At 31.3% G+C, this 26,527-nt stretch overlaps 1 protein-coding gene across 1 annotated transcript in view; it reads right to left on the bottom strand.

Annotated features, from left to right (window-relative positions):
- The window catches only part of LOC139495837 (immunoglobulin superfamily member 10-like), a 43,372-nt gene that overhangs the window by 12,833 nt on the left and 4,012 nt on the right, over positions 1 to 26,527 (bottom strand). Inside the window, exons 2-11 of the mRNA XM_071284223.1 lie at positions 23,921 to 23,978; positions 22,880 to 22,906; positions 18,219 to 18,530; positions 16,806 to 17,111; positions 9,872 to 10,171; positions 9,295 to 9,594; positions 8,299 to 8,598; positions 7,197 to 7,496; positions 4,199 to 4,498; positions 306 to 596 (exon numbers count right to left, since the gene is read on the bottom strand). Coding sequence (XP_071140324.1) covers positions 306 to 596; positions 4,199 to 4,498; positions 7,197 to 7,496; positions 8,299 to 8,598; positions 9,295 to 9,594; positions 9,872 to 10,171; positions 16,806 to 17,111; positions 18,219 to 18,530; positions 22,880 to 22,906; positions 23,921 to 23,966 — 2,482 coding nt within the window. The 5' untranslated portion in view covers positions 23,967 to 23,978. The remainder of the gene's footprint in view (positions 1 to 305; positions 597 to 4,198; positions 4,499 to 7,196; positions 7,497 to 8,298; positions 8,599 to 9,294; positions 9,595 to 9,871; positions 10,172 to 16,805; positions 17,112 to 18,218; positions 18,531 to 22,879; positions 22,907 to 23,920; positions 23,979 to 26,527) is intronic.

Here is a 26,527-nt window from a genome sequence, read left to right as displayed (position 1 = left end):
AGTGGTGTAATTTTAATCATCACCATTGTCCTATATTAGCTATATATAAAGTTGAATTCTTTGATTTGTCGTTTTTACCCGATGACGGCTGGCAAGTTGGACCTCGTTATTTTAGTATTATAGATTGTTGTTTTCACTAGACAACTGTGTTCAACTCCGTTCTATTAGTTTTGTTTTTCTAATTCCCTAATTCTAATTCTCTTATCGCTTTGGACTTCTTGTTACTTTGGTATTACTTTCATTTTGAAAAGGTTCGAGACTATATAATTGTAGATTAACACATTTAAAAAAACAAAAGTCGTTACCAATTAATGAAACAGGACGACTAGCTCCAGTACCAATAACATTAGAAGCCAAGCATGTATACATTCCAGAATCGGTGATGATTACTTGTTTCAGAGTCAATGATGGGTTTTCAACAGTCATCCCAACTGTTCCAGTTGTTCCATGATTAAAAACAAGCTTTCCATTGTCTGATTCTTTTATCCAATATACATTCATATGTGGTGGTTTTGAACTAACTATACACAATAGCGCTACATCATGACCGTGCTTCACGGTATAGCTTGTAAGTGGTACGTCAACAACAGGCATGTCTTAAAAGAAACAAATATAATTGTAAAATTTTTAAGCTAATAGCTTGAATTGTATAGTTCATATATTAAATGGATATTGATTTTGCTCGAAAGATGTTTAAAAAAATGATAATAAATAATCATATAAGAAACCAGTTTAATCGAAAACAAAGAAATTTTTGGTTAGCATTCTTCGTCAATGTTTTGCTGTAATACCCAAAGTTAAGCAATCCACCAAATAATTTGTCTAAGGAATATAAAAAAAACAACCTACTAAGTCATGCAGTTAAGCGTATTTAATTGTTTAGATACAAGTTGTCGAAATATTAACATGTTTTTGTTTTCAATTATTTTCTAAAATTGATATACTTTACTTATACATATTTTTTTTAAAATAAATTAAATGCTTACTCTTAAGCAGAAAACGCTTATCCCGTCCACTTACTATGCATCTCTCCGTTTTAAGTGTTTAGGTTCATACTATTTCCAAATTGTTTGTTTTTTCTTTGATTTGTTTCTTTATACTCGATAACGAAAACTGAACATAAATAAACTACTAGCGTTTTAATTCTACTCTACAAAGGGAAAAGTAAGAAGTCTCATATCCATTTGCAAACATTATTGTTTTTATATGTTCGTCTTGCCTACTCTACTCGATTTTAAGTTTAAATTATTTACTTGTAAATTTAAAAATAACTCAGAAACAAAGGTTCAAACTTTCAAATATATATTGACCTTGAAAAAGTTTTTAATTTAAAATACAATAGGTGAGGTTCATTTTAGCATTATAGCTCCCCAAATATTCAAGTTATATTTTATTTGAGCATAATAACATTGAAGCGGTATTGTGCGAGTTTACCTAAAAGTATCACAAATGTATGTCCTTTTAGACAAATAAAGGGATGACATATCATTGTTTTTATCATTTGTTTATTCACAGATTAGAAAATATTTCCATACTGTTATACTTTTTATTATGACATAAACTACTGACCAAACATTGTTTTGGAAGAGAATCTATGTTTATGGACATTTTGACAATATTTAAGTTCGATTATATTTGTTATAGATAATGCATATTTTAAGGTTTTTCTTGTCGTAGAACACACCGAGGGATGTCTAGATTGGTCAAATAAAAGACCGACCGTAAGGAGGTCTTTCGTTGGACAATCCTGACAGCCTGAGGTGTGTTTTACGACAAGAAAAAAACTTAAAATATGCGTTATCTGACTTATAGTCCTGGTACCTTTGATAACTATTATATACCGTCCAAAAAATATTATTTCTTAAATAGATTTACGAAATTTAGCATCCTTTTTGGTCGATTACACTAAAGTGGGACATTCCTTTTTAATGCGTTCAGGTTTTAAAACACCCTACGGCTCATTTAGAATTTGAAATACAACTCGTTAACTTATCTACATAAGAACCTTCGACATAATTATCCATACACAATACAAATATAACTGTTACTTCATGAAGTAAGATACAAATAAATTGTTATTTATTGTACCAACTTAACAATTTTAACTGAATAAAATGAAAAATTCAGAAAGAATTTTTTTTGAATACCAATACATTTTCTTAACAGATGACCAGCAAATAATTATTCCCCATAACCCGACCCCATTGTGGGGTACGTCGTTGTTATTCTATAGAATTTGAGAACATTTAATTAGTTGTGATATAGTAAAAGGCATATATTTAAACGTAAAGGTGGTAATTCTGGCATTTTGTTAAAAGTGTTATGAAAGTTTTAAACTAACATTCATCTCATATGTAAGATAATGTTTATGTATTTTAGCGATAAATTGGATTTTTTTTTTATATTATTTGCTTTTTGACGAATATAATTTTGAAGTAAATTAAAGTTTGCATTTTTATCAAGGAAAATGATGACCTTACACGGGTCATTATGTTTTGCCTTGAAGCATACTCCATTGAAACATGGTATCGTCCGGGTTGATTCTTCGAAAGAGTGACCTATCATTCTGAAAGGTATATAAGAATAATTGACACATATACCTATATCAAAGTTACTGTTTTTGTTCTATTTAATCACTTAAGGCCTGTATTAAGTGTCCTCCATTTTGTATACAACGTTTTTCGGAAATCACTTATGGGTTCACAGCAGGAATCAGCCCTTCCGATCTGATCATATACGGCACACTTTGTAATCATATTCAAGAGAGGAAAAAAATCGAACATCATCGTTTGGATTGGAATTAAACCTAACTTACTTGAAATACTTGAAAATATATCTTTTTGATTTGCCCCCATACTGATTTTTTGGTTGGATCTGGGTTTTTTTTCTTATAAATGATAGGGAAATTTATACATTGTAAATATGAGATAACATTAGTAGTGTTTCCCCTTTTCGTCAAAGAAGGTACAGAATATACTCAAAACATATAAACAAATACAAATGTTATCAGATATGTTATATCGAATTTTACCAGTCATAAAATTTAAAGCATCTTGTATAATTGGACCAAAACTCTTACAAATCTGAAGGGTCAATGTTGCATCTGATGCTTCCCATAATAAAAGTAATCCATATATCCACAATGATGTTTAGAATCTGTGAAATCAATGTGATTTTTTTTATTTTAGTCAAACGGACTGTTGGTGTGCTTTATTAATACCAATAGAGAATTTATATTTTATAATGTATTCTTTTTTAAACAAAAGGTCAATTATACACCCATACTGCTGTTTTGTTGGGTAAATAAAGGAAACCTTACTAGCCTTGTACCTATGATAACTATATACTAATAAACAACAGGCATTTCACTCAAAGACCCTTAGAAACTAAATCTATATAGTGATGTCTTTACCATTTCTTTAAAATGACCTTAAATAACTTTCAATTACCTTGCAAATGAAACTCGACTGGCTTCAAAAGGATTTTAATTAGAAAACTCAACAAAATGTTTATGCTTTTGAAGTTAATATTTCTTAAATCATAAACACAACAAACTGTACGGCCTTCAACAATGATCAAAGCCCATACCGCATAGTCAGCTATAAAAGGCCCCGAAATGACAATGAAAAACATTTCAAATGAGAAAACTAAAAGTTTATTATGTACAAAAAAATGAACGACAAACAAATATGAAACACATAAACGACAACCACTGAATTACAGGCTCCTGACTTGGGACAGGCACATACATACATAATGTGGCGGGATTAAACAAGTCAGCGGGATCCCAACCCTTCCCATAACCTGGGACAGTGGTATAATAGTGCAACATAAGAACGAACAATAAAAATCAGTTGCAAAAAGCTTAACTCATTAGATGGACCAAAAAAAGTTGAAAATGTAATGAATTGATACAACACTGTGTTTCCTACATTATTATCATCAATTTAACGAATGGTGTTGTTAAACACTTATATAAGCCTAGTCAACCATTTTCCACATAAGAAATCCTATACGAAGTCAGTAATATGACAGTTGTTTTCCAATCGGGTTGAGATTTTCATTTGGCTATTTGTTCGGAGAATTTACGATTTGAATTTTTCTCGAAAGTTTTAATTTGAATGAATGGGCCATATCCGTCCTTTTTTACTGTAAAAAGAAGGTGCGTAATCTTACATTAAATGATTAAAGTATATACCTCCATCGACGTTCAGAATCATAACTTGACTACTTCCTGTTCCCACATCATTTTCAGCTGAACATATATACGAGCCAGCGTCAGATGTAGTTACATAGTCAATTGTAAGTCTTGGATCGTCTATTGTTACTCCACTCACACCAAGTGTGTCTTTCCTTATAACTCTTTTTAACCCTTCCGTCATATGCTGCCAGTATATTTCAGTATGTGGAGGAACAGCGTGCACCTTACAATGTATAGTATAACTCTCTCCAAACGCAACTGAATGAAGTAAGGTTCCAATTGATACTGCAGGCAACCCTGTATGTAAACCATAAGGAGATACACTACACGTTATCAAATGCAATTTTCATTCAATTGTTACTTCTACAATTTCTATAAGTATTTACAATGAAACATAATGGTTTGGATTATGTTAAATATCAATGTATGCTCTGAATAATAATGTCTTATGTATTTCATAAAAATTATTACACACACACCAAAATCCAACGCAGTTTCAAAAGTTGGAGAGTTCATACCAACTGACAAAATCATACGATATCAATTAACGAAACAAGAGAAAAATAACTGTCATGTTGTTTTTGTAGCTAGCAAAACCTTCCACTTATTAGATGTTTAAGGCCATTAACCCAAAATAGATAGAATATTTATAGTCGACAGTATAACAATTCCAGCAGCTACAAATAAGTAAACATATACGTACAATAAAACGGACCAAAACAATTCAAACAAAATACAAACAAAGGTGTAATATATAGTCAATTTGGCAATGCCGCAGTGTATACACTTGTTCATTACTGAGAACTGAGTAGTGAGAATTATTAGTATTATAAGGATTTCCAACTTTTCTGTGGAAAGACCTATTGTATTTTGTTCTGATTATTAGGTCTTTCTACTTTTTTTGTGGAATGACCTATTGTATTTGTTCTGATTATTAGGTCTTCCCACTTTTTTTGTGGAATGACCTATTGTATTTGTTCTGATTATTAGGTGTTTCCACTTTTCTGTTAAAAGGCCTATTGTGTTTGTTCTGAATACTATTATTTGTAGTTCTTTTCACTTTTCAGTGGAAAGACCTATTGTAGTTCTTATGATTATTAAGTCTTTCCACTTTTCTGTGGAAAGACTTCTTGTATTTGTTCTGATTATTAGGTGTTTTCACTTTTCTGTGGAAGGACCTATTTTTTCTTCTTCTGATTATTGGGTCTTTCCACTTTTTTGAGGAAAGACATATTGTTTTTCTTCTGATAATTATGTCATTCCACTTTTCTGTGGAAAGACCCATTGTATTTAATCTGAATATTATTATGAAATCTTTTCACTTTTCTGTGGAAAGACTTATTGTATTTGTTCTTCTTCTTCTAATTATTATTACTATTATTATTATTAGGTCTCTACATTTTTCTGTGGAAAACCTATTGTATTTGTTCTGATTATTATTTTTTCCTCAAAATTTTGGTCTTACGATAAATTTTTGTTTCGCAGTATGTCGCTAAGATATTTTATACAAAGTATCATACAGTTTATGAACTTTTAAATTTCACCCTGATATGACGAACAATTTTCGTTGTTAGAGTTATCTCCCTATTCACTGTTTATTAAGTATCTGCATCTTCTTCGTAACAAACAAGACAAATTTCTTTTTCTAGATTGTTCGTTACATCCTCAAAAATATTTGGCATATTTGGATCGAAGCGATTCGATGAAAATTTACAGGACTTATCAACCTTTACCAAATACATTTGTCGGTATGTTTTTTTTTAACTCATTAAATGTTCACCCTCCCCCTGGAATCTTTTTTTTATTTCAGGCCCCTTCGTCCAAACTTAGAAAATGAGGTCAAGGTCAGAGGTAAAGGTCATGTTAACACATTTTATTGTAAGATTTATCTCCCAAAACACTGTTTTTCCCGTGTACAAATCTCTTTCGCAGTTAACGTAAAAATAATTTCACCAATTTGCTCTTCATATCCTCAGGATCTAAAAGGAATTTAACCGAAACGGTGCGGAGAGTCTTTTCCCGTTTGGGTTTTTAATAAGAACAAAAAAATGTAATTTGTAAACCACAGGTGATAGAGACCTAGGGTCTCTTGTATTGAGGTCCTTTGTCAAAAATAAAAAAAGTAAGGTCAGGTCAAAAGTCAAGGTCATGTTCTAAAGGTTAATTTTTGCTGATATTCAATTCTTTTTAAAAACCGTATAAGATATCGAAAAATAATTTTAACTAAGGTGTAAGTTGCAACATGTCGTAACACATATTTTTTGTTAAGGGTGCGCAGACATTATATCAGAGTTTCAGCCACACATATATTTATAATTATGCGTATAGTAATATAACTCATTAACCATGTACATTTATAATAAAGATGTAGGGTTTTAATGATTTGATGTCCTTCATTTATGACCTTCAAATTGAGGTCAAGGTCATAGGTTAATTTGATGATTTAGAACTTTGCTTTTACTTGATATATATGCATGATAAAGCTATGGGACTTTGTGCAATAAGTTGAAAGCCATATGAACTTGAAAAGGAACCAGAAGTGACCCTGTGTAAACCGCAAGTAGCCATTTTTTGTACTTTTTGAATGTAAAAGTATATACAACCATATATTTTTGGAATCAGTGGCAAATTAACAGATGAAACCGGAAGTGACATTTTTCAAACCGGAAGCAACAAATTATCTCCCTTATTAAAAAAAAATTGCAAAGAAACCATATATGTTTTGAATCATCCGACACTGACAATGACATTTTTAACTCGATTTCAAGATTTTCGAATCAAAATATACAATTTTTTGTGGATAGACTTTCAATTGTTCTCTGAGTTTTTAATTATGATTATCATCATAACAACCGATCATCTAACATATTAAAAAAGACAATACAAAACTAACAGAAAGAGCAAACATACTTATTTGTGTATTACCTTACATTGGCAAATATATTCGCCAGTTTTAACTGAACTTCCTTAAAAAAAATATAGAAGAAAATCATACCTCCTGAAACACTTAATAAAGTTGGTAAACTTCCACGCTGTCCTAAGTCATTTACAGCAATACAAGTATATTCGCCTTGGTCAGATTTGCCCGGAAACATGATTGTCAAGGAAGGCGATGTTGGTGATACTCCTAGAGTACCAATAGCGCCATGTGTTATAGATGTGAGATAGCCATTGGTATTTTTATGCCAAAACACATATATTACAGGCGGATCAGCAATGATTGTACATTCAAGTGTTATTTGAACACCGAATACTGTTGTGTAAAACACAGAACCAATGTTAACAATAGGTGCTCCTTTAAAATATTGAAATAGGGTGACAAATACATAAAAGTTTTTGCAACATAAGGTGAATACATTCATGTAGAAAATAACTTAAAGAATATCTTAATAAATAATATGATATCAATTATGAAGCAGGTTTTTCATTAACGGTGAAACATAGTTAATCTCTGACTTTCCTTGAAATAGCTTCTGGCTTTTGCTGTTTGTGTGTGTTATTATATTTTTGAAAGGTTCATTTTTATGTAAAAATAATAAGTTTCAATGATATATGTTATTTTTTTATATTTTTATACTAAGCCCTTTTAAGGCGATTGAAATTCTTCAAAAAACGACTTTAATGCACCCACCTAGCAACGGCTATATAATATATCATTCGAAAGCTTATTATCTGTACGTTCTAGTTGCCCCGATCGTCATTAATTCGTACGTTGCAAATTTCGTCAAATCAAGGTCAAAGGTTAAAATTGAACATACCTCAACTTTGCCAGAATTAAACAAATCACCATTTTCTGGTACTTGTATGGATGTTTTCCCCTAAAAATTATCTAAACCTTATAAAACAAATTACAATAATTCCAAAACAAATGGAAACTTAAATGTTGATTTCGCTTTATATACAGAAAATTGTATTTCTTAAAAAAAAACTTCCAAAAATCATAAAATTGCAATAAAATCTAGATATTTTCTGAAGTTTAAATATGAAGTTCGAATGGTATATGATTTAGCCGTATGTTGGATGGATGCATTCAAAATAAAATGGTATGGTTAATATAAGTCGTCTATTTTACAGGCGAAATGAACTTAGTTACTTACCAGCAATTACGTTTAGCTTTATAGTCTTACTTTTACCAACACCTACACTATTTTCGGCATAACAAGTGTAAGTTCCATTATCTGTTAATGTTACAAACATAATCGTTAAAGATGGTACAACAATAGTTATGCCACGTATGCCTTTTGTTTGAGAAGTAAGTGTTGTTATTTTGTCACCATTTCTCTTTTCCCAATATACTGTTGCATGATGTGGATCAGATTGGACCGTACACTGTATAGTGATTTCTTCTCCAAAGTGTGCAGTTTGTTCTCTTACTTCAACTTTTGCTATCGGAATATCTAGAACAGATGAATATTGTTTGAATACTGCCATAAATAGGGCATACAAAAAATGCTTTGTTTGTTGAAATCAACTAAACAACAATATTTTAAATGATACAAAACGACAAAATATTACTTTTTTCATTTAAGTCTTGTATTGATATATCTATTCGATTGATAAGATTATTGACAAGAAAGCCAATGGTATTCATAATACAGACTTCCGATGAAAACAAGGCCGAGTTAAGGGTTTTATTAAGGTTAAAAGGTAGCCTGAATAACACAACTGCGAATGTGAAATATCAGAACCACATTGATGCTTTTAATTACGTCTTCTGGTAAAAAAAAACAATTCTATTTTATGCTGTTAACTCCAAGTTCAATCTTATAAAATATCTAAAAACCTAGAAGGTAAAGCAACAACAATTGCTAGACTCTTACAAAATAATGTAAAATTCTTATAAGATGATTTTAGTGTGTCAATAAAATTCTCTCGTACTGTCAATCAAATGAAGACATCTAACTCGAGCATGTGGCCAACAATGTCACCGAAGTTTGAATTTTTAAGATGAGGAAAAACAAGGAGTTTATTTTCAATATGTCTACGGTAAAATCTAGAGTCTACAGATATAATAGGAACAAACGACTACTATGGAATTAAGAAAGGTGTCTGGGTAAATTCTATTCTGAAGTGATACGAATAATTTCATTTACCTCCTACAACTACCAACGAAATATTTACACTTGATCCTAATCCAAGCACATTTTTTGCATAACATTTGTATATTCCTACATTTGAGGCAATTGGAAAACGTATGGTGAGTGACGGTGAGGAGATATTTCCACCACTTGTTCCAATCATTCCGTTGTGTATCATTTCAGTTGCATTACCCACAAATTTTGTCCAATAAATACTAAAAGGTTCAGGTGCCGAGTCTATTGTAACATGCAAAGTGACACTAATGCCATACACTGCGTTTACAACTGTTTCATGAACTTTGACTACTGGTATCCCTGTCATCAAAATAAATTAATAAATAAGGTTTGTTTCATTGTTGCACTGTAAATTTGCTAGTATAAACCAGAATATTTTTAATCATTTAGAATTTCACAGATCATATGTAATAAACCATTTGAACAAATCACAAATATGGGTGTATGAGATATTCAATGTACAACTTATTTCAAATTTGAATAAACATTTGTACAAGATTAAGCTTGATATCAATATAATTGCTCACAGATTCATTTGTATATAGGTAAAAAAAGGTAAAATTTATTGAAAAATAACCTCCTTCAATATCAAGTCTTATAGGAATACTTTTGCCAATCCCATAACTATTCTCAGCTACACAGGTGTAAAATCCAGAGTCGGAGTTAGTTGTTACGTTAATTGTAAGTCCTGGGTTTGCAATAGAAACCCCATGTATTCCAGTGGTGTCTGACGTAATGGTTATAACGTTTCCACTGGAATTCCGCTCCCAGTAGATTTTGTTTAAAGCTGTTTGTGAAGATACGTTACATTCTAAAGTAACTGAATCTCCATACGATGAATTGAGTGCTTCAGAGCCAATATCGACACTGGGAATATCTATAAGAACAATAAAACATTATAATAATATAAAATAACTATAAAAGATCAAAATCAATTGTTCAGCGAAGAATTGAAGGTCTTTCTACATCAATTTGCAATGTTATTGAAAACAAGCTAGTTTCTGTTTACTCAAAATTAAAATAGGCACCCAATCACAAGTTACGTCATACTGATAAGATAAATACGTGGTTTTATTTACTTTTGAGTGAAATACGGAAGATAATTAGCTACTTCCGGTGAAATAAATGTCACTTCCGGTCTCATATGATAGCTTCATTCACATTGATTTCAAAAATATATTTTTGCCTGTAAACCAGGTGATAATTGGCCACTTCCGGTTTATTGAAAGTCACTTCTTGTCTTTAATGGTTAGTAAATTAATCTAATTTACAAAATGTATGGCTTCCGGGTTTTTTTACGTGACGAAAGTGCAAAAAAGGCTACGTTTGTTTTTATGAAGGTGGTTTTCGATTGTCATTTTTCAAGCCACATGTCACCCAATGTTAAAGGTCGTATGTCTTTATAAAGAACCAAGTTGAAGTTATAATCAATTAAACTTATAATAAGGCATTTTAGGGGTACTAACTCCTATAAGATGCCATCAGATTGTATCATACCAAATGCATCATATCTTCATAACCATAAAGCAATCAGTTTGCACTTGTTCTTTTATATATATATAGCTTTTAAAGTGTTGGAGAAAATCCAAAGACAATGAAAAGTCACAATTAAGAACTTACACTTGACCTTTGACCTTGACCTTATTTTCTTAGTTAGGACCTCGGGGCCTCAAATCAAAGCATTCCTGGCTTATACGGTTAAAGGTTTATGAGTTAATAACACATGGCGATAAATTTATTTCGTAAGATAGATAACTCATATAAAATTTCATCGAATCGCTTTAATTTGAATTAGCCAAACATTTCATAGGATGTAACAAACAATTTGTAAAATACATTTTATCGATATCTTTTTCTGTTACAAAGGAGATGCAAACATATGATAAACAGTTAATGAGGAGATAAATCTTACAAAGTAAATTGTTTCTCTTTAAAACGGGCAAAAATAGAAAGTGCATAAACTGTATGATACTATATAAGAAATATCCAAACGACATATTGCGAAAGAAAATGAAAACAAAACGTTACAAATTGCATGCCACTGAAGCACTTTTTTCTGGACCTACCTTCATCAGGAACGCTCAAAAGTCGAATAATACTATTTGGCCTACTGCGAGTTTATCAGTTTTCAATGTTACTCCTAAATGTTCGGGGCTAAGGAAATCAAATAGCATTTAATCATATATCTCAAACGCTAAGCTTATATTAGAGACAAACTTGTTTGATTCCGGTTTTAATAGGTTTAAATATCTTTTTTAATAGATGCAAAACCTTTAAAATCCAGGATACTTTTATCCCATGTGATGTCTAATTTGTTTATATACAAAAACGATTTCTTCTTTTAATTATTGATTTTGTAATCAAAATGATTTGATATAGTTCGTGGTTTTTATTCCTAACAAAGAATGATCATAATCAGATGCGTGTTTACAAGTACCCCTCTTTTTGCTTATTTTTTTAGTTATGATATCTTAATAAAAAAACCCAGCAAACTTTCAAAAAGCAAAATATTCAAACTGCACGTTAAGCTTAGTGCTTTTAAAGTCTGATCAAATATCTAAATTATCAAATTTTAAAACGACATAGCGTATTCTAAAATTTTCATTATTTGGTGATAATTTCAAAATTTTAAAACTTTTAAAAAAATTGGAATTTTGATATTTTAAAACTTTGATCAAATTTATCAAAGCCTAAAATTTTAAATTTTTTTTCAAAATTTTGAAATTATTAGTGTTAAACGGACCTTAACAATACATTATTTCATTCGTATGACATATTGCTTCCCCGCTACGTTACACAAATTGTTTCCTTCGTTATGCAAATAGACTATTTACAAAATATCAGATTTTAAGGTAAATTCAAAACTGACAAAATCTAACGTGTTTATTTTAGTTCATAAAAAGAATAGAAATGGAGGCGAAAGATAATAAAGAGATATGCATTATCACAAGGCAAAAACAAACTGACAATACCATTCCATTTTGAAAAACGACGAAAACAAATGTTATTGTCTTTTACTTGGTAGAGTCATTTGCATAGATAATGATAGAATAAATATTTCTTTCATTGCTAGTAAATCTGTTTATGATGGTAAAATACACATACTAGGTTAATGTTCCGATTCCTCAGTCAGAACCTTGGTAAACATACATCACAACTGAATAAAACATTACAACAAGCATGCAAATGAATCTAAAAAAGATACCAACAAGAACGTTGTTGTAGTTGCACGTAAATTTGATCAATTGCCATTGTTGTTTATCTTGATTTGTCTCTCCTAAGTGCGATTCCAAAATTTGAAAATTGGTAAACTTTTGTCGCCTGTATAAGACATATATTGATCGTCCTTATTTTTGAAATATGTTCATTAATAAATGACAGAACACAGCAAGAAAACAACCAATGAAAACAACGGCGAAATGGACAATAATCAAAACAAATCAATTTAGTGTTTTTTTTTTGGTCCTAAAACAAATGTAGTACTTATCTGTGGTTTACTACAGTTATCAATTCGTTTGACGTGTTTGACCTTTTGATTTCGCCAAATGATTAAGGACTTTCCTTTTTTTCAATTTTCCGCCGATTTTTTTGTGATTTTAATTTTTATAAGCAAATGAATATAGAATGAGTTCAACTTCGTTTGATATTTAGTTCAAATATAATGAATGGTAGGCTGCCAAATCGATTTTTTTTATAGCATTTTTCTAGATTAAAATTTTGATACTTATGTTTTAAATGATAAATGATAAACGTCAATCGAAAAAAAGGACCAACTTCATCGAATGCCATACTAGTAAGATCTTAAAGAGGAAATTCAATGTTTAGTCGAAGTCATGTAGCCTTGCATTGAGTAATAAGGTATATGAAATGACGCCTTCATCAATTGTAAACAAGCCTCAGGATTTTGTCTAATGCTTAGTCCGTTTCTATGTGTGTTACATTTAAATGTTGTGTCGTTGTTCTCCTCTTATATTTAATGCGTTTACCTCAGTTTTAGTTTGTTACCCCAATTTTGTTTCTTGTCCATAGATTTACGAGTTTTGAACAGCGGTATACTACTGTTGCCTTCACTTACCACTAATGGGAACAAAGTTTAGAAGAAAAACAACACCTGTTTGTTTTTTTGTTGTTTAACTATAATGGAATACTGTGTTACGTATCATAAAAAAGGTAAATTAACCCAAAAAAAAAAATAATTTTGGACGTAACGCGTCTTCTGATTGGCTGATATTACTTTCTTATGAGCCCAAAAAACATAATTTAGTCATGTGACCGTGACGTCATCAACGTTTTTCATGGTTTTCTATTGTTTAGAATGGAATTTAGAATTAAATTATAAGAAATGATTGTAATATTTTTTCTGTCTATTCGAAATAACATAAAAAATTTGGTGCACACTGTTAAATAACCCGCTACGCGCGTTCTTTAGTGTGCACCAAATTTTTTATGTTATTTCTTCATAGACAGAAAAAATAACGAATATCGAATAAGAGTCCATTATATAACGGCAAAAAAGTTAAAACAGATCAAATAGAGAAAAAACATATGTCGTATTCCTGACTTGGTACTGGCAATTACTAATGTAAACAATGGTGGTTTAAACCTAAGTATTCACCAAAAAAAGTTTGACCAACAATATCAAAGGTAAATTCAGAGACAATTTCATAAAATCTGACAAAATTAAACACCACTATATGAACTAATGGAACGAAAGAAAAAATATACCCGACTTGGTACCCAACTTGGTACAGGCATTTCCTAAATGATATGAAATATATTAATTAGTTTTTCTCTGCTTTAGATAAAATTGTACGTATTTGGTTAAATGTAATGAAGGAAGCAGGGAAAAATACGAAAATTACCTTGAACTTTGAGTAATGTCTAATTACTATACCCAGTTCCAAACGCATTCGAAGCAATACATTTGTACAGTCCTTCGTCAGAAACGCTTAAGTTCTTGATCAAAAGAGATGGGTTGGAATATAACCCTATATCATACTTTGAACTCGCTTTTATTTGCATTTGTAAATCGTTGTCGATGTCGTGAAATATCCAAGACACAGAATGTATTTCACTGTCAGGCGATGCAATTGAACATTCAATGACTATACTACTTTTAAAATTTCCAAGATATTCTTGTTGATCTATTTCTACTAACGGAAGATAATCTAAAAGCAATATGCATTTTGATAAAACATCGTAATTAAGATATTTAATAAGAATAAAACAAAATGCAAACTGTTTGAATACCGTGATTTCGTTTCCAAGAACCAGCAAAATATTGTAAACAAGTTTAAGTCCCATATCTATTACAAGTTTATATATTCTAAATGACAAACATGAACACCATATATTATACATATTAAAAAAAATACTTTTCAAACTGTGTTTGTTTGCTGAAACGTCGTTAGCCTATCTAATATGTAAAAATAGGTTGGTAGTTTTTTTTTGGTGCACGTCTTCTGGATTACATGAGGTTAATGGATGAACACATATGCAACAACGCTTGCTTAGTATTGGTATTTTTTTTATTGAATGAACCCCAATGATTCATCATCTTTTGAATATTAATAGTTACTGATGAATGCCATTTGTAGTTTTCATAATCGTGTAATGTTCGGACATGATACAAGTATACACATGGAAAAAAGTATTGCAACACCTTGATTTTTTAAAACTTGAAAAATCAGCCTTTTATTTTGGATGGAATATGATAAAATATATGTAAAATTATATTGACACATAGTTTATGATTACATTGGCATTTTAACGAACAAAAAATGTTTGAAAAAGAACTTATTAATGTAACCACAATTTTAAAAACAAAATGAAGTGTTTTTTGTACAAAAAACAGCATTTTACAACTTTTACTGTAGTCGAACTTTACAATTTTTCTTAAGATGATTGTTCACATCATCATGATCATGGTTGATCATTATACGCCAAAACATTAGTACTTTGTGCGCAGCCTCCATTCAAACGGTTAACCGCCACTTAAAGTCTTCTGATACCTGCAATAAATCGACTCATTTGTTGCTAGGGTAGCAGCAACCATTTCTGATGAAGGGCATTGTTTATTTCATCACGTGTTTGGACTGGAATGTTCTTTTGCGCACATTACGCCCAATAGTGTCCCATATATGCTCGATATGGTTCAAATCCGGGCTACGATCGGGCCAAGGAAGATAAACCGAATTCCATTGGAACAATGGATCTTCCTTCACGATGCTAATTTCTAACTTTTGCGAGCTTTGTACTACATTGGATACAGACAACTGTGTGTCTGTTCGTAAGAAAAGGTCCCCGAAATGGTCTTATCGCACGATAACCAGTAGCGATGAGTCAAACTCGAACAATTTTTGTTAAAAGGCTTCTGTATGCCCACCACTCTCTTTTTAGGATTGTATTGTATGCAATGGGTTTCTTTCTGACCAAGCTTCATTATGCTTGATTTTCCCTAGCAGATGGCATAGTAGGTCTTTTTGATCTCGGATAGTCTTTAACATCGTTTATTGCCTGATTTGTATTCTCAAAACAACTAATAATGGAATGGTGATGACCAACAATACGTGAGGTTGTCGCAGCGACATTCCTGCTTCTCTCATGCTGATAATCTGCCATCTTATTGCGGTTAAGAGTTGTGGAGGACCCATTACAAGATGTCAATCACATAACTTTATAAACTTGGTTATTTAAAGTGTTGAAAACAATGAGGATTCAAACACCTGTCTTACTGTTTACGGGTACAGTAGCTGCATGTGCAGATAAGAACTTATCGAGTCGATAATTATTGATCAAACTCAGGTGATATTTAAATCATGTTTAACTAGTTCTATTTTAACAAATTATATTATATCACAACAAAAATAAAGAGTGTTTTTTTTTAATTTCAATTTCAATTTGGTGTTGTAATACTTTTTTCCATGTGTATATGATCATAAGCGTAGCAAATTTGATAACGTTAACGTTATCGCCTAGTGAACCATTAAAGCTCTGACTTAGTTCTTTTTCCTTTGATGATATGTGTTAATTTGTTCTATCTATTGAAAAGGTTCTTTTAAAGCGTAATTGTGAACCGTGTATTTGAAAATTAACAAACGGCTGCTCCACTAATACTGTGTGGTCGTTGGAATTGTAATACAAAGCAAAGCGTCCATTTATCGAAAACGATAAGTTCTAGTTAGCCTTCAAACAAAGTTCCGGCATATATTAAGATATCATTTGATATCAGCAGGTGAGTGCAATTTATTAATAACACAAACGTTAAACTTTAAATTGAATACAATGTAACGTGTTCAGTTGTATTCAAAGCACAATTTACTTTTAATGAAAGTGATTTATATTGTCATATATATAAAACTGAAGGTTATACAATCTCAGTGCTGAAAATTTAACTAAGATAAAAACTGTAAATTTGAAAGCGAAAAATGTTATTGAAACAAATATTTCATAAAAATATTGCTTTGACATGTTTTACTATTAATATTAAAGTTCACCATGTCCATAATTACCTTTAATTTGAAGTACAATTTGACCACTTTCTCCTGTGCCATAAGAACTTTCAGCGATACATCTGTAGTTCCCTATGTCATCAGTTTTAAGATTTATTATAAGCAGTGAAGGTCTTTCTAATGAACTTCCGAAATACTTCGCACTTCCACTGACGTTAATTTTTTGTTCTATTCCTTTATGATGGAATACCCATTGGACCGAGAGTAAAACACTTTCTTGTGGATATATTGAAACACCAAGTGTAACATTGTCTCCCAATTCTACGTTGTAAAATAGTCTGGTTGCTGTTACACTCAGTGATTTCCCTGTAATGAACCATTCGGATACGAGACAACTTCATTTTTTAGCGTATCAATTTGAAACCCCCCCAAAAAAATGAAATTGTAGGACATCTCTTTTTCATCATGATATACAAAACATAACAAAATGGTATATTATTCATATATTCAATGAATAAGATGTAGTTGCAGTAACGAATGTTTGCATTTTAACTATCATTTGTGGACTAAAGCATAACAAGGTGGGGAAACAAAGAGATCATGAATTTGACAGATAATGCCCCTTGAAAGGTAAGAAAAAAACTGTTTTATCATGTTTATGTTTTATTGGCATAAACTAAAAAATGCGTCAATACTTCTTTATACTTATACTCCTTTCAGATGTTTAAACATTCCATTTATCGATGTTTTTATTTTAAATTGCAAAAAAAGGACTAGTATAGATTAGTAATTTAGTAAGATCGGTTATGGTCTGAGAATCAGGTAATGTTTTGTTTTGCCAAACGTTTTACGGTAGAATACAACAAACAACATTACATTGCAATAAAATTGAGAATGGAAATGGGGAATGTATCAAAGAGACAACAACCCGACCATAGGAAAAACAACAGCAGAAGGTCACCAACAGGTCTTCAATGTAACGAGAAATTCCCGCACCCGGAGGCGTCTTTCAGCTGGCCCCTAAACAAATATATACTAGTTCAGTGATAATGAACGCCATACTAATTTCCAAATTGTACACAAGAAACAAAAATTAAAATAATACAAGACTAACAAAGACCAGAGGCTCCTGACTTGGGACAGGCGCAAAAATGCGGCGGGGTTATGAGATCTCAACCCTCACCATATACCTCTAGCCAATGTAGAAAAGTAAACGCATAACAATACGTACATTTAAAATTCAATTCAAGAGAAGTCCGAGTCTGTTGTCAGAAGATGTAACAAAAGAAAAGACTATCTGGTTTTATTTTGTTCCCGTACTCCAGAATTTGAACGATATAATTTTAACATCGCTGTAAATTTACGTTGACTATTTTGGGATTAGATTTACACATTTGACACTGTAACGAAACACTTCGGGTGTTTAAAGTATGTGTATACTTGTGTTTTATTATTAACTAGAATGCAAAATACCTGTGACATTTAAAAATAATGCCGTTTTGCTAATCCCTGTTCCATATTCGTTTGTTGCTGCACACCTATAGCTTCCACTATCAGCATATGTAAGATTTAATATTATAAGTGATGGATAAGTTACACTGCTTCCTCTGTATTTATCTGAATTAGTTGATGGTGTTATTGTTTTGAATCCATTACTGGTTTCAAAAATCCAGAATACTGATTCAGTAGCGTCTTCAGACGATGACACATAACACCTTAGAATGACGGTCTGTCCAGCTTCCCAGGAAAAGTATGTTGAATTCATTGTGACATTGGGAGCCTTTCCTTCAACAAAATAATAATAATTATGTATCTGTGTACTGTGTTGGAGGCATTTTGACCGCAATATTATATTGTAGCATATTGCATAAATATTAACAAACCTTAAATTAAAAAGATCCGTAACGTTGTTAACGACAAATACTCCTACATATATATTTCATTTTATAATTTTATTTAATAGTAAAGTGCAATAATTGATACAAACATACTTAAGATTATAGCCAAAATAACCAGAAAATACCAATTTGTCATTTTCCGGTGCTTTAAATCCAGTTATAACCAATATATCCGTCTTTAGATAATGTGTTCCCTCTAAATAATGATAATCCCTCTATACAGGCATAACTACCATATATAGGGTTTGTTCTCAACCTGTTTTCATGTTAAGTGTCAAATAACGTTTCTGTTATACAGTTATACACAAAGGGCACTCCACACAAATCAAGATGCTACTGGTATCTTTAGACAAAGTTTATATTTCAATCGAGTAGATCCTTCTTTTTGTATTCTAAAGGGACAGAGAAATGTACAAATGTCTTTAACTTGATCGAGTATTGGCACGTACTGTTATTGGCATGAAATCGTTTCCTTTAGACATCCTTCAAAATTTAACATAAAGAATATGAAATTGATTTAGGTGATAGTCAGTCATATATTGCAGCTCGTATACCGTGTTGTCCGGCACATATGGTGTAAAAAGCCCTTTCTTAAAATTGATACTCAAATGATGCAAACAAAAATCAAGTATTGAGACTTAATCTTTTTTCTGGTACCAAAAGCACAGACATGTTTAAAATGTTAGATAATTATTCATTTGAATGCCAAAAATAATTTGTTTATTTTGTGCGTTATAACTTTCATGATAATATCCCTTTTACAGATTCAAATTTATGTTATCTCAACGAATGTGTATGTTTTTGGATACATCTCTATTATTTTTGGTGGGAAGTATGATTATATACTCTTCACTGTCAGCATCAATGTCCAACATTCCATTAAAATAAAAAGGCCATACCTATGTTAAACTTTCTCAGATGTTAAACAATTCTTTTTATTTCCTACATAAAAAAATGTGCTAGAGTGATCTCATAAGATATATAAAGTCTCGCCTATTATATACTCCTGCTTTACCTATTGATAAAATATTTTAAGTGAACTTAATTCAATTATAGCACATATTCAACAAGATACTAGTTTATTTAAATTTTAGATAAAAAAAACTCTACCAACTACTTCGAATATTTTATACATTATAAGATGCAAAACAATGATGAAAAAGTAAACTTTATTTATATAAGAACCTTAATAAAAATTTATGTTTTGAAGACAATTTAAGAACGTCAAACTTTACTTAAAGAAAATAAATAATAAAAGTAAGAATTAGTGACCATAATTTTAATGTAGAAAAGGGCAGACATTCAAACATTCATATAGAGCAGAGATAATGCCTTAAATGTAACTAATAAGAAAACGAAAAACACTTCATATTAGATTGAAAATTAAATAGGGAACTAAGAAATAATATTTTTGACAACTTGGGGTAAAACTTTTCTGTTAAAGATTTATCTGAAAAAGAAACATTGATTTTATACTCATATATAAAAAGAAGATGTGGTATGATTGCCAATGAGACAACTGCCCACAAGAGACCAAAATGACACAGAAATTAACAACTAAAGGTTACTGTACGGCCTTCAACATTGAACAAAGCCCATACGGCATAGTCAGCTTTAAAAGGCCCCGAAAAGACAATGTAAAACACTTCAAACGAGATAACTAACGGCCCTATTTATGTACAAAAAATGAACGAAAAACAAATATTTAACACATAAACAAACGACAACCACTGAATTACAGGCTCCTAACTTGGGACAGGCACATACATACACAATGTGGCGGGGTTAAACATGATAGCGGGATCCATACTCTCCCCTAATCCGGGGAGTGGTATAACAGTACCACATAAGAACGAACTATAAAATTCAGTTGAAAAAGGCTTAACTCATTAAATGGACAAAAATACAAGTGGACGTGGCCAGGTACTTGTACACCCCAACAACAACAAAAAACACACTAGGAACAGATCTGAGAGTACTCGCAGTTATCTCACAGCTAGTTCAAAGCCACTAACAACTAATACAAAAATTCATGCATCTAAGTCACTTCATCAACACCATCACTAGTAAATAAATTGGGGTCCTATATCAAGATGTCCTTAGAACTGAGGACAGGGTACACTGGACTATTTAATATAATTGAATGATTGTGTATATATATACTATAGTTATATTTTTTACTTATTTTGTATGTAACAAACTTGATGTTTAAAGTTTATATGGCAATGAATATTTGAATTAAATTAAATGGAATTATTCTGTTTTCTGATTGTGAAATCTATTTCAAACGTGATTCATTTATTTAAAAAAATAAACATTTGAACCCAATTGTTACTTCCTTTATGATCAATTATATTTGCCCACTTATACCCGTGCTCCTTATTGGGAATATAGGCAGAGGCGGATCCAGAAATATTTATAAAGGGGGGGGGGGGCATTGATTGCCTAGCAGGGGGTCACGCTCCAGTCAGGCATCGATGATACACTAAATAATCAACCATTTTTTCCACAAAAGGGAGGACCTCCTAAATCCGCCACTGAAAAGAAGAAAAAAAATAATTTAAATACATTATAAAATAACGACTTATGCATATTTTGCAACTACTGCCGTCGTAGTTTACTTTCATATCCACATACTGGTATTCCAAAGTGTGACATGTGTTTTAACAACTTCGCGGTACAAGAAAAAATAAGATGAGATACTCGCATTTAAAGTGTAATTTGTCAACCTCAGCGTCGAATATATAACATTTCGTATCATGTCTATTAGTTATTAAAGACACCAGACGCACGTTTCGACTACATTAGACTCATGAGTGACGATCAGATGAAAAAATGTTATAAATCAAACAAGTATAAAGTTGAAGAGCATTGAGGACTCAAAACTCCCCTAAGTTGTGCAAAATACGACAAGGGTTATTTATGCCTGGGATAGAAATCCTTAATATTTCGAATAATTCATACTGTTGTGTATTTTACGAAATTTATAATTCTAAATTAAAGATAAATACTAGTTGTAAAGGAAAAAGGTTGTTAACAGAAAACATGATGTAATTATTTGTTGTCAAGATGGCGACATGTTGACACATGTTTTTCGGATTTAAAATTCGGATGTGATCACATATTTTAGGAGAATTTAAGATTAATTGTATCGCAAAAATGCATATTTCTATCGAAATAATATTATATCGATGTTTTATTTTCATCGCACTTTCCTTAGAAATGGTACTAAAACAAATCTTCATAATATACATTTTGCGATAGATAATAAAATGTCATGGTAACAAGATAATGAAATAGACACAGTGTACTTAAAATGGATATGCATCATGCCAATGAAAAACCAATGCAACAAAAATGTCTTTCATGAACAAATATTACCGCCAAAAAATTATGTTCTTACACTTAGTAGAAATAAGGTGCTCATTGATCCAGTATAAATTTAGACATGTTAGATAAACCTATTATAAAATGTTATAATTCAACAACGTACTTAAACAATTTACTTTTGTCTCCATCAGTATACATATTAATTTGGGTATCGAAAAGTAAAACCTAACTAAATACTTTTGTTCACAGCCCTAATATATGTCGATTATTTAGACTAAATACTCTGGAGGTTGAACGTGTACTGATTGATCTTATTTTATATCTGATATGTTAAGCCCTTACCGAGTGATTAATATTCTATTCTAATGGTGTACACAACTTTCACTGCTTAAGGGGATGTTTTGTGCCAGCAAACAAGTTTTACCCCGTCAAAACAGGGGTACAACAGTCAACATTGTGTTATAATCTTAATCACTATAAAACAAACAAATATGTAACTAAGAAACACAAAAAGGCATAAAGATAAATCAAATAAGCAACAATGAAAGACAAAAATTACAACAATTAACTATCGCACAATAACACAATGACGCGTTGTACAAGTACAGAGCCACGTCAAAAGAATATATAACACGTTATTAAAAAGTATTGTGTATGATGTAATTCAAATTATTTGGTTTCATTTTGTCATGTTTATACACAAGTAAATCATCCTTATGTGATTGTTTGGACAATACAACATGTTGAAATTCAAACAAACTGAACGAATTAAAACACTTTTTTTGAGGCTATCAGTATTTGCAAATTTTAAAAACATACACCATATAGAAGCAGCAGCCATTACTATAAAATATTGATACTTAATGATTAATAAATGTTCTTTGTGGATATATTGAATCAATTCACCTGCAAATGCTGTTCTATTGGATAATTCTGAAACAGAGATAAAATTGAAATTAAAACCCAATTGTTCAGAGAACAGTTGAAGGTCTTTCCACTAATAAACCCTTGTATTTTGATATGAAAATAGTAAAATTAGGTTTAACATGTCATTTCTAGCGTCAAATGATAGCTTAATGTAGGCTGGTCCAATAAGTATGTGGTTTCTATACAATTTTTTTTAAAGGGGAGATCATTCCTTACTTCCGGTTTGAAAAACGTTACTTCCGGTATTATTAAATGTTTCATTGACACTGATACCAAAAATATCTGGTTCTGAAAACCCTTATATAAATTAAGTACAAAAAAATAAATATTAAGTGTTGTTTTTATTTATTACAGCACTATTTGCCGTTACCGCTGCGAGTGGACTATCAGTTATCAACCAAGAAGTCAGTACTTCGGTACTGATAGAAATTTTTGACAAATTATAAAAAACAATTTGTTTATATTAAGAAATTAAACAGAAACTAAAGTCTTAATTCCCTACTGCAACGTTTGCCTAAGATGAATTTGTGGTTTATTACATGTTCTTGTACATCTTTTGCTGTCGAATATTTGCTTTGAGCGTTCTGGAAGAAGGTAGATTAGTAAAAGACCTTCGGAGGCATTAAATTTATAACGTCTTGTTTTGATTAATTTCCAATTATTGCTACATTTCCATCTCAATGCCGCGAATGTGACCAAATGAATTTAGCGTATGACCAAGGTTGTACAGCCACGAGCAACACAGACATGCCACATTTGAAGCAGGATCTGCTTACTCTTTCGAACCACTTATGATCATCCACATTTTCTGTAAAGGGTGTTTGTTGCCAAGTCCTTATTTTCGATTTTGTGTTTTATATACTGTTGTTGGTCGTTTGGTCTTTACATTTAGATTAACCTAGACATTGTTAGATCGTTATCGACCTTACATATCTTTTTTTATCTTTATTTATGTAGCTTCTTTTGATTGGTAAAGGTTATTCTTTTTTAAAAAGATAGCTTTTAACTGAATTATATTACCTATGAAAAGAAGCATCCCCAAAACCAAGAGCATGCTTGTCTGCATTATATCCAAATTCTAAAAAAGAAATTAAGGAGCTATAAAATTTTGCGCGTTCCTTTATAACAAGAAAATTTCTATTTCCAGTCAAGGAATAACGAAAAAGTAAAAACATTGTGCAAACTTAATGAAAAGATGTCTGACATGCCGAGTTTTGTTCTAACCCAAACTAATTGTTGTTGTAACTGATATAATTTTGCTAAATGCAATAATGACCTGCTGTGAACACTGTTGGTAGATCTTTTATATTAATAGAAAAGAAAAGGTGTTATTTGACTTTATCGAATCGGATGGGCATGCAAATTGTTTATTGTTCCTGGTGTAGATGTTTTAACCTTTTGTGACACTTTCTAGTTTTATCGTCCATTTTGTTTTTTATTTTCTATGTCTTTGTCATTGTTGATTGTAAAACATTCTTATGTAGCATGGTGATTTTGGTCTGTCAAACATTTAAACCTATAGGTTGCATTTCTGTAAATATTGACAATGCAATTTCCCATAGGAACTCCTTTTACGGCTTAAACTATACCACTTTTACCATGAAGTTTTGAAAAAAAATCTTATCCTAGAATTGAAAGTTCATTTGCACCACAATTTTTTTCAAAGGTCAAAATATAGGGCTGTGCGGCATATTTTCAACGTTTATATGCACTGAACTTCTCAGAGTTTAAACTAACACTAATTTTCTTAACTACCCCCACCTCGAATGTAAGGTTACCACAGATTTCAATGTAAACAATATGCACATGTAAATTTACTGGTAACATTTCCAAGTTATGTCTCTGTGAGATGGAACACAGAGAGCATAATCGGGAACCGGTATGTAAATAAAATTAATTTTCTATGAATATTCAAGATCTCCCCAAAACAGGCGTGGTTTTAGAAACAACAATATTTACAAAGTGTATATGGATTATTCGAATAAGACATATTAATTTCCCTTCTGTTAGGAAGATAGAAAAATTGGTTGATCCAGGAAAAATCATATTCCAGAGGTAACACATTATATTGTTTTTTTTGCATTGCCCTCGGGAAATGTCACTTTTTAAGGCTGTTTTACCTCAGGCATATATTACCTTAGCTGTGTTTGACAAAACTTTTAAGAATTGTGGTACTCAATGCTCTTCAATTTCGTACTTTATTTGGCTTTTTTTTTTTTTTTTTTTTTTTTTTTTTTTTTTTTTTAACTTTTTTGGATTCGAGCGTCACTGATGAGTCTTTTGTAGACGAAACGCGCGTCTGGCGTATATACTTAATTTAGTCCTGGTATCTTTGATGAGTTTGCTTTTAAGGGTGAAAACGGAAACTTTTAGTTGTTAATAATTATCAATTATTTACTGCAGACTTTGAGATACCGTTACACAACATAAACTGTAGCGATCAAAATATATTTGTATTTGTTCTATGACGATTTGGTTTTTTGAATGTCTTGTTTCCACAACTGTAATAATTTACGCACAAAAGTGACTATATGGCATTTTCAACGTTCAAAGCGTATGTTATTAACCTCCCTAAACGTCACACTAGCTGGTCCCAATGTCATCTGAAGGAAATAAAGTTTATGTCACGTGAAATTGTCGCAACCAATCAATTATTGATTCAGTTGATTTCGCTTTCAATATTTACAAACTTTACATTCAGTGGAATAATATGTTATGCAGAACAGTAGAGTTTGACGCAAATACAAAAATGTAGGTTTAGTGATGGAAAAAGTACAGTGTACTATATGCACAATCTAACGACTGACGGTGTAGATAATTAAACCTAACAACTCTGAGAAAATTTGTCATACTGGGTTTTATTCACAATTAAAGGTCATATTATAACTTGCATATGTGTATATCAAAGTTTTTGGTGTTTGAGTAGGTACTTCAGTAAAATTCGTCTTCCTCTTTTTGAAGGCCAAAAATATGAAAACATGCCATACGGTGACATGTACTTGTAAAATTGTATGTCGTTTGGTCGTAGAGTTGAATCATTGACAATCATGCCACACTCGTTTTATAAGCATCGCTGAAAATTTTCATATTACTAACTTTTGACCCTTTTTTAAAAGTTGTTTACCACAAATTACATAGCTACTTTGTGGTAGGACAACGTGGTACTCGTAGGAGCAACTAAAAAGTTTATATATGGTCACTATCAAAGAAAATCGTTGAAATTTGGTTGAGGGGATGAGGTTAACGGTTTCCCGATGAATTTATCGTGTATCGAAAATATGAAACAGTTAAAGTACAATAGCATTGTAGAGATTGAAACAAATCGTTGAAAAAGTACCAGGATGTTCTGCCACAGAGTACATGGAGTAGGAAACCTTTTGAAAAAGAAAAATTCCAGAGTCATTTTTTTTAATATGAAAATAATCCATTAGGTGCAGTTATATTGCTTCAAATGTTTTCATAATAGTATAAAAAACCACTGCGATTATTCATGCATTAGCTAATGAAAAGTTCGACCTCATTCAATCCGTGTTCATGTAACCTTCAATTTAACAACGTACATAGAGTTAGCATATGCATGCAATTGGCGTGTTAAAGGAAATGAACATCAACATTGAAAATGTAACA

The sequence above is a fragment of the Mytilus edulis genome, chromosome 11, assembly GCF_963676685.1.
Source record: "Mytilus edulis chromosome 11, xbMytEdul2.2, whole genome shotgun sequence".
NCBI classification, from domain to species: Eukaryota; Metazoa; Mollusca; class Bivalvia; order Mytilida; family Mytilidae; genus Mytilus; species Mytilus edulis.
This window is presented reverse-complemented; position numbering and strand designations above follow the sequence as displayed.